This window comes from Cydia fagiglandana, chromosome 5 (genome assembly GCF_963556715.1).
Source record: "Cydia fagiglandana chromosome 5, ilCydFagi1.1, whole genome shotgun sequence".
Classification (NCBI taxonomy): domain Eukaryota; kingdom Metazoa; phylum Arthropoda; class Insecta; order Lepidoptera; family Tortricidae; genus Cydia; species Cydia fagiglandana.
In genome coordinates, this window is record NC_085936.1 from 17,323,566 (window position 1) to 17,336,789 (window position 13,224).

General features: G+C 42.8%; 1 protein-coding gene and 1 non-coding gene across 2 annotated transcripts in view; both read left to right on the forward strand.

Moving 5' to 3' along the window:
* The window catches only part of LOC134664578 (intermembrane lipid transfer protein Vps13), a 111,529-nt gene that overhangs the window by 25,343 nt on the left and 72,962 nt on the right, over window positions 1-13,224 (forward strand). Inside the window, exons 11-18 of the mRNA XM_063521290.1 lie at window positions 1,274-1,407; window positions 2,323-2,446; window positions 2,861-3,013; window positions 4,086-4,260; window positions 9,940-10,133; window positions 10,767-10,836; window positions 11,841-11,991; window positions 12,801-13,075. Of these exons, the coding sequence (XP_063377360.1) occupies window positions 1,274-1,407; window positions 2,323-2,446; window positions 2,861-3,013; window positions 4,086-4,260; window positions 9,940-10,133; window positions 10,767-10,836; window positions 11,841-11,991; window positions 12,801-13,075 (1,276 nt within the window). The remainder of the gene's footprint in view (window positions 1-1,273; window positions 1,408-2,322; window positions 2,447-2,860; window positions 3,014-4,085; window positions 4,261-9,939; window positions 10,134-10,766; window positions 10,837-11,840; window positions 11,992-12,800; window positions 13,076-13,224) is intronic.
* LOC134664866 (U1 spliceosomal RNA) lies at window positions 12,486-12,647 on the forward strand. The gene has a single exon (XR_010098310.1). It is a non-coding gene; the product is annotated as a U1 spliceosomal RNA (small nuclear RNA).

Genomic DNA, 13,224 nt, shown 5'->3' on the forward strand with positions numbered 1-13,224 from the left:
TACAAGATGGTACAAATCGTTTAGCAATAAAAAAAAAATTAACTCCTTTGCGGCGGCGGTATGGCGGCCATTTGGAACCATCCGAAAAGTATGGCATGGTGATGTCCATGAATGGTTGCTCGACGATGAACCCCTGTGCAAAAATTAGCTTGGCACAAATGATTGAATTGTTTTTTTTTTTAATTAATGTGTTCGCCTCAGTATGGCGGGCTTTAAGTCACACCGGAGAAGTATGGCATTACGCTACCGTCTACTTCTTTTTTATGGACTATCGAATAATACGAGGATTTTTGTGGAACAAATCGTTCGACACTCGTATTTTATCCGACACGTGCGACTAACGCCCACGCGATTGGGCCGCCGGTACCAGCGCTATGACCATCATTTTTATTTCGTTCATTACGTACTTAGACACCTGACGAACCGCCATACTGGTACAAATGACCCAGTAAAATGTGTCACTATCTCCCGGTCTATATGGCCGCTAGTTGACGACAGCGCCACGCGCGGTTTATGGCAAACTCCAAAATTGGGGTCGAAAGAATGTACTTTTAGCTACCTGTAGCAAAGCGACGAAATCAATAACAAAGAGAGACACGCCTGCTACAAGTATCGACAAACCCGGTTGTCTTTTACAACTTTTGAATAAATGTCGGTAATTAAATTGCAATTTTAAATGGCAAAATTAATTTGTTATAATTACAGATGTAAATTAATTTCCATCATATTTTCACGGAAACGTACGGACGTGTCTGGCTATTTCAGTCAGACTCGGTACAAAAAGTACTGACGTTAGCTGAAGTAACATGACAAATACGAACGTTTCCGAGAAAATACGATGGAAAACAATTATGCACTACATCTCTAATGGCCACTTGCACCATCTCACTAACCCGGGGTTAAGCAGTTAAACCTTTACCCCGGTGTCGGATCGTACTGGTAACCATGGTAACTTCAGGTTTAACCGGTTAACCCTGGGTTAGTGGAATGGTGCTAGTGGTCCTAAGTTGATTTATTAGGGTTCCGTACCCAAAGGGTAAAACGGGACCCTATTACTAAGACTCTGCTGTCCGTCCGTCCGTCCATTTGTCACCAGGCTGTATCTCACGAACCGTGATAGATAGACAGTTGAAATTTTCACAGATGATGTATTTCTGTTGCCGCTATAACAACAAATACTAAAAACAATAAAATAAAGATTTAAGTGGGGCTCCCATACAACAAACGTGATTTTTGACCGAAGTTATCTAATAAGATAACCCTTTCATTTTAGGGTGGACGTGCAAATGCAAGCATTCACGGTGACCGGCGTACAACAAGGGGAGTACACACCACAACTGGTTACGTCAAAGGAGGTCACTAGCGACGTCAACCTGCTCAATGTCACGTTCGAGACCAAACCTTTGGGTGAGACACCAAAATTATATGTGAATGTCTAATTGTCTACCTGCACTTGCACACTTTTCTACCCAGGTTTTAACGCAACTTCGACCGGTATAGTGAGCTCTATGAAGACAGAAATTTCACATAACTGAAGTCTTGTGTACAAATCTTCGGTATAAATAATAGATTGAATTAAGGAAACTAAGACAGGTTAGGGTTCACAGGCATTTTTAATATACCCAAATTTCACTCCCGCAACTGCGACGAACCCGGTTTGCAATGCATAAGGTACTTTTAGGGTTCCGTACCTCAAAAGGAAAAAACGGAACCCTTATAGGATCACTCGTGCGTCTGTCTGTCTGTCTGTCTGTCACAGCCGATTTTCTCCGGAACTACTGGACCAATTAAGTTGAAATTAGGTACACATATGTAAGTTTGTGACCCAAATACGGACATGTAACGTAAACAAATGAACTTTAAACATGGGGGCCACTTTTGGGGGGTAAATGAGAAAATTAAAAAATAAAGTTTTTCAAACTATATCATGTTACATATCAAATGAAAGAGCTTATTGTAAGGGTCTGAAATAGGTCTATACCTAATATACCTATAGATGACAGGAAAACCTATTAGAAATGTACAGTCAAGCGTGAGTCGGACTTAATTACTTAGTTTTTGATCCGACCCCTACGGATTTTTAAAAGAGATTTCACTCAGGTTTCACATAAAAAAATACAATTTTAAAAATTGTGTAATGTACGGAACCCTTGGAACGCGAGTCCGACTCGCACTTGGCCGGTTTTTGTCATGGAACGTCACATATCTTTACTTACTTTTTCTACTTACTTACTATTTATCTAGTGAATCTCTAATTCATTTCCCGAATCGCGCCGATAGGCTCACAAAAGATAACCCCATTGCATGAATAATGTGTTCCAGATGGCAAATGCGACCAGAGGGTGCGAGTGTCAGCGCGGCCGCTGCAAATAATTTACGACGCGCAAACTGTCATCGAGATAGTCAACGTCTTCAAACCAGAAACAGAGTCCTCAGCTTTGACTACGTAAGTTTCTGGGCTTATTTTTACCAGTCATCTTTTTAGGGTTCCGTAGTCAACTACGTCTGTCCGTCCGTCCGCGGCTTTGCTCCGTGATCGTTAATGCTGGAAAACTGCAATTTGACTTGGATATATAAATCATACATGGCGATAGATCGGCCAAATAAAAACAAGTTTTTTTTTAAAAATCTCAGAATGGGAAACACCCCTTCCGAGCTTCCTAGAGCTAAGTCAAATGAATGGGTAAGCAATTCAAACCGTTAACTTAGTGTCAAATTGTACTGGTAACCATGGTAACTCCAGGTTTAACCAGTTAACCCCTGGTTAGTGGGATGGCGCAAGTGGCGTTAACCCATTTAAAGGTTTTTTCCAGGAAGGGGTGGATAGTTCCCTGGCTTAAGGACCATTACTCTGTTTCAGTTTACAAGCGGTCGCCGAAAACAAAATGGCCGACCTCAAGGAGAAATCCGCGCTGGGTATGCAGCACGCCGTGCACCAACACACCTTCATCGACCTCGATATCGATATCGCGGCTTCGTACATTGTTGTGTCGCAGACTGGGAAGTTTAAACCGTAAGTAATTACTAGACTTATATCGACCGGGGAAAAAACCGCCCCTTAAAAAAACTTCCCTTGGCATCTTGGCCAAGCCGGGGAAATGGTAATGTCACACTTTAAACTCTCGCGTTTTGTACACATATTCAATTACACAAACGGGTCTACCGCGATATAATTTCATTGTTTTTACCTTTAATTCCGACGTTTCAGCTGAGTTGCACCAGCTGTGGTCACGGAAAGACTGACGTCCCAACAAATGTCAACGGAATAAACATTAAACTTTAACGGGTAGCTGCAATTTCTTTGTCAACCCCGAACATTTTTATAAACTAATTTCGGGTAGTTTAGTGTTGTTTTATTAATATCTCCGTTGACATTTGTTGGGACGTCAGTCTTTCCGTGACCACAGCTGGTGCAACTCAGCTGAAACGTCGGAATTAAAGGTAAAAACAATGAAATTATATCGCGGTAGACCCGTTTGTGTAATTGAATATAATGGTAATGTGAATGTGTAATGGAAATGGTCAGGCGTGGCGCAGGCTCGTGTCGTGGGAAATTGGTAAATACTTATCCTTGTAAAACCACACAAATAAATGTCCTTATCCGGATTCTAATCCAGTAAATAACTAGCATCGTAGACATAATCCCTACCTTTGCCAGATAAGCTACTGTTAAACAATGTATGGTTGTATGGAAAATTGGAAATACTACCAATACCACCATTCGTTTGTTAATAAAAGATGCAGTCCAAAACACTCGGAACGTGTAAACGAGACAGATCGCGGTGTCAATGTGTCAATCGCCTTACTTCAAGAAAAATGCTAACAGGAACACATACACACTATGTATACAATTTAGATAAAGATAAGATAAAATATATTTATTCGTGACGATCACAAAACATGTATGAAAATGTAGGTACAGACAACAATAGCAAGAGAAGAAGAAATCATTCGGTGTGAATCACGATATGGACCCAACTCAGCAAAATGCTAGCTATAAAGCCAGCGCTGGTCTTCCGTAGGGCCCATTCGGTGATGCCACGCCAGATAACACATAAAGATAAATTTCACATTGAATTTTTCAGAGAGGAGCCGTGTATAGTAGTGAAACTTGGTGCCATCAGCATTAAATCCGAGCCTCGAGATGAGACGCTGGACGTGCACAGACTGTACAAGGAGGGTTTGGCTGACGACCAGATTATACAGGAGATTGCTCGCCACAGCTATGACAAGTTGGATCTTCAGCTCACTGAAATGCAGGTATATTGAAAATTATAAGAGCATTCCAACTGTGTGTTACGATACGTCGTATCCAAGTTTTTTGTCCAATTTGTGTATTTTATCTCAAATTTTGCTTAATGAGGGAGTGAGACGCAATGAATTGACATTGGACCAAGATATTGGACAGATGGAATACCACCCTTAAGAACTCTATTGTTTTTAACCGATTTTATACAGAAGGATCTTCTTCAACCTAGCGTTTTCCCGGTCTAGCGCCAGGGTCCGCTAGCGCCGGGTTGCAGAAGAAGAAGATACAGAAGGGTGTTCTCAATTCGACGTATTTTTTTATGTACAGTCAGTAATATATATACTATTAGCTTAGCACCTTTGCATACGAATTTATATGCAGGAGGGGTAGCTTTTCTCTGCAGCTGACTCTACTTATATACGAATATTTAAAGACGGTTGGCCCGATTTAGAATTTTATTTTTTGGTTGAAAGTTGGTGTCATTATCATCAGGCTAATATTCGGATCGGATCGTAGATAAATCGAGGCTGGCCTTGAAATATTTAGGCACACTTTCAATATATCTGTTTTTTTTGTATAGTATCTTGTGCATTCTGTAATGTAGGTAGATACAAATACATTAAGAAACGCTGGACAGCGCGGGTAGATCTAGGTTCTCTTGCAATATATGAAGATTCCTAACGGTTGTGTTTTCTTGTGCTCCCGCTAATATAAGTATCCCGAGGGATTTACTGGAGACTTTACAGTGGCGACGAGTCCATCAAATAAGTGATCTCTTCAACAAGCAAGTTCGGAGATAAACTGGATGACAACATGCGGGATCAGTTCGTATGTGGAATAAATAGTGACATTATTCGCCAGCGGTTATTTGCTGAGAGTGACGGCGTGACCTATGCGCGAGCGGTGAAGGTCGCGACCGCCCTCGAGGCGGCGGAACGGGACTCGGCCGCGGTGGAGGCGAAGGGGTCACGGGAGTCGGAGGCCAGCGGGAGCGGCGGCGGCGGGGAGGCGGCCGCGGTACATGCGCTAGCGCCGGCTGGCGGGAGCGGCCTACGCAAGCGAGGAGGTGGCGGAGTGGGCCCGGCATGGGCCAGCCAGCAGCGGGCGGGCTTCGGGAGGGCCAACCGGCCCATCGGAGGCCCTACAGTTGGGCCGCAACAGCGCTATTCGTCTTGTGGGGCCTGTGGCGCACAAAACCATACTTACGGGAGCTGTCGCTATAAGACCTTTGTCTGCAGCAAGTGCCAGCGCACGGGTCATTTACGCCGGGTTTGCCCAGAGTGGGCAAGGGCGGAGAGAAGCGGTCTGCATTTCGGAAATGCGCAACAGACGGAGGACGAGATCAGCGGGAACGAGTATGACATCGAGCATGAATTAAACCATCTGTGCTTGAACGACTATAAGCCAGTAAGTGTTTCTGTGTATATAGACAATAAACTTGTTACCATGGAGATTGATACAGGCACCGCGATGGCCTGTATAAGTAAAAAGATGTATGACGACCTTTTTAACTATTGTGAGTTAGAACCCGGAAATACTGTTTTCACATTTATTAATAATTGTAAATTTAAACCATTCGGCATGATTAGACCTAAAGTTAGATACGGTAATATAACGAAAGTTTTGCAATTGTTTATAATAGATTCCGCTACGACTTCATTAATAGGGAGGCAATGGTTGGCCGAATTAGGTATTAAGGTTCCAGATATACCTATTCTCAAATTTAGCTGTAACTTTGTATCTGGGAAAGAGGAATTAATAGTACATTATTGCAGAGGCCGGGAAAGGGCAATTCGTGGATGAGTTTCGATTTTGTCGGACGACGCGAAGCGGAGTCCGACAAAGAAGACGAATCCACGAATTGCTATTCCTGCCGAGGCATATATAGTGCTTTTCTCCAAACATGCGAGGAAATAAGCTAAAATAATTATTATTTAACCATCAAGCATCACTCAAATCAAACCTTCACATCCAAAATGTCAAAAACAATTTCCCTCTTTAATTAATTTTTAAAAGTTAAAGTTACAAACTTATTCTGCCATTCAGTATTCGTTCATTCAATATAATTGTGCAATATAGGTGGTCAAACCAACTTTTCAGTCAGTAAGAACCAGGAAAACTATACCCATCCATTTCTTTTGGGTGCTAGTACTAGTGTAAGACAAAGATAGTATGATTCTCTTTGTCTATGTTTGAAATGAGAAAGTCCTTTGACAAACTATATAAGCTTTATGAACACGGATGAGATTTAAAAAAAATATAAAAATAATCTTTGATTTTATTAAGCAGTATTCGCACGATCATACACGTGAAATGATAGCTGATCGGGTCGTGTAGAAGCGGCTCGCGGCAATAATAATTGGCCGTTTGCGTTTTTTATTATTAAAAAGTAAAAAACACTACAGTAATAAGTTATTACTGTAGTGTTTTTTTACTTCCCGTCCGCTAGAACAGGACAGCGATAGTTTGATGTTTTTTAATTAGAGTTTGACATTAACGAAGAACTTCCCGTAGTATTTTTGCTACAGTAAGGTGAACATTTCCGAGCATATTGGAGAAAAGCATGTTAATGACAAGATGGTAAATTTACTCGACAGATATAAGGAGCTGTTCAGTGGCGGTCTGGGTCGGTACACGGGCGGCAACGGCAAGGCGACGCTGGCGGTGCGCGAGGGGGCGGCGCCGGTGTTGCGCGCGGGGGGACGCCGAGCTGGACGCCATGCTGCGCGCGGCCGCTGCCGTACGCGCTGTGCGCGCGGGTGGACGCCATGCTGCGCGAGGGCGTCATCGAGCCCGTGGACCACTCCGACTGGGCCTCGCCACTGGTACCTATTCCTAAGCCTGATGGCACTCTTAGACTGTGTGCGGATTATAAATCTACTTTGAACCCCGTCTTACTGATCGATCGTTATCCTTTGCCTAAAATTGACGATGTGCTAGTAGGTTTGAACGGTAATAAATATTTTAGCAAAATTGACTTATCGCAGGCATACAACCAGGTAGAACTGGACGAGTCTAAGATGTACACCGTAATAAATACGCATCGAGGCCTTTTCAGGTATAATCGTTTAGTTTATGGACTGGCATCAAGTGTAGGTATTTTCCAAAGAATAATGACGGGTTTATTAAAAGGCATTCCAAACGTTCAGGTATTTTTGGACGATGTGATAATAGGGGGTAAGACAGAGGCGGAGCATATGCACTCTCTCGAATTGGTTCTACAACGTTTGTTACATAACGGGTTAAAGTTGAAGAAAAGTAAATGCGTGTTCTTAACCCAAGAGGTTACTTATCTGGGGTACGTGGTCACCAAAGACGGGATCAGGGCAGATAAGTCAAAAATAAATTCAATTCTAAAAATGGCTGCTCCACAAAACGTAACCGAATTACGTTCTTTCCTAGGGATGGTCAATTTCTTTGCGAAGTTCATTAAAAATATTAGTTTCATATTAGCTCCATTGTATAACTTATTACGGAAAAATGTAATCTGGAACTGGGATGGGGAATGTGAGTGGTCTTTTCGGGAAGTAAAGAAATTGCTGACGAGCGCGGAGGTACTGGCTCACTACGATCCAGACCTCCCGCTGGTACTCACTTGTGACGCGAGCCCGAGGGGCGTCGGGGCGGTGCTTTCACAAGGGGACAGTAGGGGGCGCGAGCGGGCAGTCGCGTTTGCGTCAAGGTCACTTAGTGATGCGGAAAAGAATTATTCGCAGATTCATCGCGAAGGGTTAGCTATAATATTCGCGTTAAAGAAGTTTCACCAATATTTATACGGTCGCAAATTTTTATTACGCACCGATCACAAACCTTTGGTTTCAATATTTGCCCAACATAAAAACATTCCTCAAATGACCGCTAGTAGAATACAGAGGTGGGCTGTTATTTTGTCCGCGTACGATTACGAGATAGAATACGTCAAAACTACAGATAACTGTGCGGACGGGTTGTCGCGGTTGCCGGAGACGGGGCGGTCGGAGGAGCCTACTATTCCGGAGCAGACATATTTACATTTCGCTCAAGAGGCTTTACTGCTAGATTACAATGTAGTAAAATTAAAAACCGCTAAGGACGCCATGCTCAGGAGGGTTTTATCGTACGTTAGGGACGGTTGGCCGCCAGAATGCGACATAGAAAACTTAAGGCCATATTTTAATAGGAAACAAGAGCTTTACGAAGAGCTCGGCTGCCTAATGTGGGGCCATAGAGTAGTGATACCGGAGAGCTGTAGGGCTAAAGTATTAGAAATAATTCACGAACCCCATATGGGTATCGTGAAATGTAAAGCGATGGCCCGTAGTTACGTCTGGTGGGCCGGGGTAGACGAGGCCGTGGAGGCGGCGTGCCGGGCGCGCGGTGTGCGCGGCCCGGCCGCCGCGCCGGCCCCGGCCCTGGCCCGCGCGGCCCTGGCCGACGCTGCATTTACATTATCTCGTCGTGCTAGACGCCATGTCGAAATGGATTGAGGTATTTCAAGTGCCGAGTACGGCCGCTAGCTTTACTATAAATATACTAACTGAATTGTGGAGTAGGTACGGTTTGCCTAAACGGTTGGTCTCAGACAATGGCCCACCGTTTACCAGCAAGGAATTTAAAGAACATACCGGTCGTAATTTTATTGAGCACATATTCACAGCGCCCTACCACCCCGCGTCCAATGGGGCCTGTGAGAACGCGGTTAAAACTGTGAAACGAGTGATAAAGAAAGCTATGTCGGAACAGAAACCGGTTTCAGAATCTTTAAATACTTATTTATTGCATTACCGTAACACGGAACATTCCTCGACGGGGGAAACTCCTTCTATGCTACTAATGAATCGTAGACTCCGCACTAGGTTAGACGCCTTAAAGCCAGATAGGGGGGCTAAGGTCTTAGCCGCACAGAAAAAACAGACGGAGGCGGCGGGAGGGACGCACCGGAGGGTGGAGGCGGGAGACACAGTGTGGTACAGACAATACTTACAAGGCGAGAAGTGGGTTCCAGGTACGGTTTCAAAAGAATTAGGGAGAACAAATTATAAGGTTATTGATAAGGATGGTAAGGAAGTGCACAGACATATCGATCAGTTGAGACGGAGGACAAGTAGGTTAAGTTCGCTGGTAGGGCCAAATGAAGGAACTACAGAGGAACCAGTGGTGAGTACCGAAGAGTTGGGTGAGGGCGTAGGTAATGGCGAGCTCGAAGAAGAAGGAGAAGAAGAGATGTGGCATGACGCCGACCGCGAAGATCCTCAGCCGAGCCCTGCTAAAGCGCCGAACGCACCTGTACCGCCCCAGACTCGCCCTGAGCGGCATGTGAGACAATGTCGTGTAGACAATCCTCCTAAGTATAAGTACTAGGCTAAGGGTTTTTACCTTAGGTTAAGTGTTAAGTAGATAAGTCCTTCATTTGGGGTTGTAATTGTAATTAAGTGTGGAGGGATGTAATGTAGGTAGATACAAATACATTAAGAAACGCTGGACAGCGCGGGTAGATCTAGGTTCTCTTGCAATATATGAAGATTCCTAACGGTTGTGTTTTCTTGTGCTCCCGCTAATATAAGTATCCCGAGGGATTTACTGGAGACTTTACACATTCATTCTTGGAAACAGACATTTCGTGAAGTGGAACTGCTGACAAAAACCACGAGCTGATGGCATTACACTGTTGGTATGAAGTCGGTTCTTTCATAAAGGTTAATTACTTCCAGATCGTAATAGCGCTACGGAACGAGGACTGGCAGTCAGCTATAGGCAGCCACGAAGCTACACCCCTGCACCTCTTGCAACCCACGAACCTGGTCATACAGATACACAAGTGCCTGATCACAGACGACCCGAGACTGCCCAAGATTAGGATCAGGGGTGAATTGCAGAAAATTGCTATCAGTGCTTCTGAGGATAGGTATGATTCTTTAAGGCTCATTTAGATTGCGAGAACTCGCATGCGAGTTTGATTACATTGCGATTTTTGATCAGTCGGTTGAATTGGACGTAACTAACAAACAGTCCGCAATCTAACTAAAATCGCATGCGAGTACGCGCGCCATCTAAATCAGCCCTTAGTTTCGTAACACTATTTTTATATATTTTACCTATAATTTTGTTACTTTGACAGCCAGTAGTTAATACAATAATAAAATAAGAAAACCTGGACTAAAATAGTTATTTACGATACAAGTGCGAATAATAGGAAATCCGCAACGAGTTGCGAATTTTAAAACGCAACTGAAGGGAATGTTTTAAAACTTTTAAATCGACAGGAGTGGCGAATTACCTATTCGCATGTGGATCGTACAATGTTTCACAGTACATATGGCCCTTTAAATTTTCGATGTAGTTACGCATTTTGCATATTATAGCACCTGGTGTCGTAATGTAGCACCACAACATCTACTGTAAATAGAACATTTTCGCAATAGTCCTAACATCGAACGTCTTATGAAATGTCTTGGAAACTTTCTCCTGTACGAAAAAAAAGTGTCGCGCTTTTATTACTCTGAAACATCTCATTATTAATTATAATAATTTATTTCAGGTTATTAACGCTTTGTGAAATATTAATAGGCATGCCTCTGCCTAAAGCAGAGGAATCTACACAGCTTAAGGTAGGTTTACTTACTTTTTCAGATATTTTTTTTTAAACAAATTTAATTTTAATTTTTTTTCTTTTTCATTCTCAAGCTGATTTTCTGGCGATTGAGATATATCATCTCTGGTCGCGCTTACGAGGCTGCGGCGTTTTTGAAAGAAATAGGTTATAATGAGTTGGTAAATCAACATTGATCTTTCTAGTGGTGGATAATTATATCGCTTAGAAATTTTAGATCAACATGTCAAACTTCAATCAGTCCTTTGACTAACAAAATAATCATTTTCAAAGTGTTCATCTTTTGCGTCGAGTCTTGCCGTGACATTTAACTACCGTAAAAAATGTTTGATAGTTTTCAATCGCATAAAATTGTAGTTTTAAAAAGTTAAAAAATCCGGCCAAGTGCGAGTCGGACTCGCGCACGAAGGGTTCCGTACCATAATGCAAAAAAAAAAACGGTCACCCATCCAAGTACTGACCACTCTCGACGTTGCTTAACTTTGGTCAAAAATCACGTTTGTTGTATGGGAGCCCCATTTAAATCTTTATTTTATTCTGTTTTTAGTATTTGTTGTTATAGCGGCAACAGAAATACATCATCTGTGAAAATTTCAACTGTCTAGCTATCACGGTTCGTGAGATACAGCCTGGTGACAGACGGACGGACGGACGGACGGACAGCGAAGTCTTAGTAATAGGGTCCCGTTTTACCCTTTGGGTACGGAACCCTAAAAAGCGAGAAGTAACGAGGTTTTTGACAACTAGCGATAAAAAAAAGTTAGGCCGCTATTAAAAACTCAAACTTCTAAATGAAAAGGACTCTAGTTTGACGTGTTTCTTAGCTCCATTAAAAACATGTATTAACACATGTAACTGAGTAACTTAGCGTAACTTGACACGTATTTATTTTCATTTATTTCGTAATATTTCAATTGCATTTATTTTCATGATTATTTAGTACCGTTGATTGACTAAAATCAATTGATAAAACTATTAATTCAATTCTATGTTCATTTTCAGGCATCCGAATCGAAAGGGTCAAGTTTATCTCTATTGACGAAATATCTAGACCCGGTTGAGAAACAGAAACGTGACACAGCGCGAGCTAAACGGAAATCGGACGAGCAATCCGTGCAGTTGACTGAAGTTGAAGCCATATTTATTATGAATGGTAAGTTTTATCTAGGTACAATCAGCTGCAGAGAGAGGTGACCTCCTTCATAGAAATTTGCATGGGGGGGGGGGTCACCTCTCTCTGCAGCTGACCGTACATGTAATATGAGCGCTCACTATTGGGCTAAATTGTGCAAACCCCACTTGGGCAAAATTAGACTAATAGTCACGTTGGCGCCGTGAATGCAAAAGCAACACGCATATTCGAATAATATTTAATTCGCATAAGCTCCTAAACCGATTATCTGCTTGACTCGTAACGTCATTATGTATATGGAAAACCGAAATAATCGCAACTATCGTATCCGTACCGATTGTAAACAGGAGGGGCCCGAACTGCACAAAAATGTTTTTTGTTGTTGCCAACTTGTGCGGAATTTAGTTCCAACATTTGCCGCTAGATGTCGCTGTGCTCTCCGCGTTGGAATCGTACATCGCGGTGTTAAGATTTTTCCACGAATGACGACCCTCGCTGCGTACTATTGTGAACTCATACTTACCTGGCATAGGGGATACCGTGATCAAGAAGGCGGTTCCCCCAGGGCGAGACTCTTCCATTGCACTGCGGTTGGGTTGACCCTTGCGATTATCCCTAATGTGGATAACTCGGATGCGTAATTTTTGGTAGTGGGGACTGCGTACGCGCCGTCCCCCCATTTATACTTGTAAATCGAAATTATATCGATTGAGATTTTGCTGCCCGTTTGATAGATAAGCTGCGCTATGTGCGAATTAAATAGGACATAAAATACCAAACTCTTATCCTAGGACGGAATATAGAACAATTTCCTTAATTTTCTCCCTCAGAACTTGTCTTAAGCGTGAATCGCAAGAAAGCAACCAGCGGGAAATCCTACGACAAATTCCTAGTTTTCTCCCTCTACATGTTGGAACTGACCGCCACCCAGAAAACGTTCATGTTAGAGGCGACTGTAAGACTAGGCGCGGTCGGTATGCAGCATCACAGACAAGGCAGGAACATGATACAGATGATCGACACGCCTGAAGTTACTCAGAAAAACGAGGACAATACTTGCGAAGGGATGGCTAGCCATTCTTTGTTCGCGGTCACGTATAGCAACGTAAGTATTTTACCTTTTACCTGGGCCATTTTATTTAAAGTTGTCCCCTACATTTTTTTTCTAAATTGAGATTTTTTTATGTTATTTCTTCTCAGAATCATGAGCTCTTTTGATCCTAATAATAGAAATAAAAGGGTCCCAAAATTTCC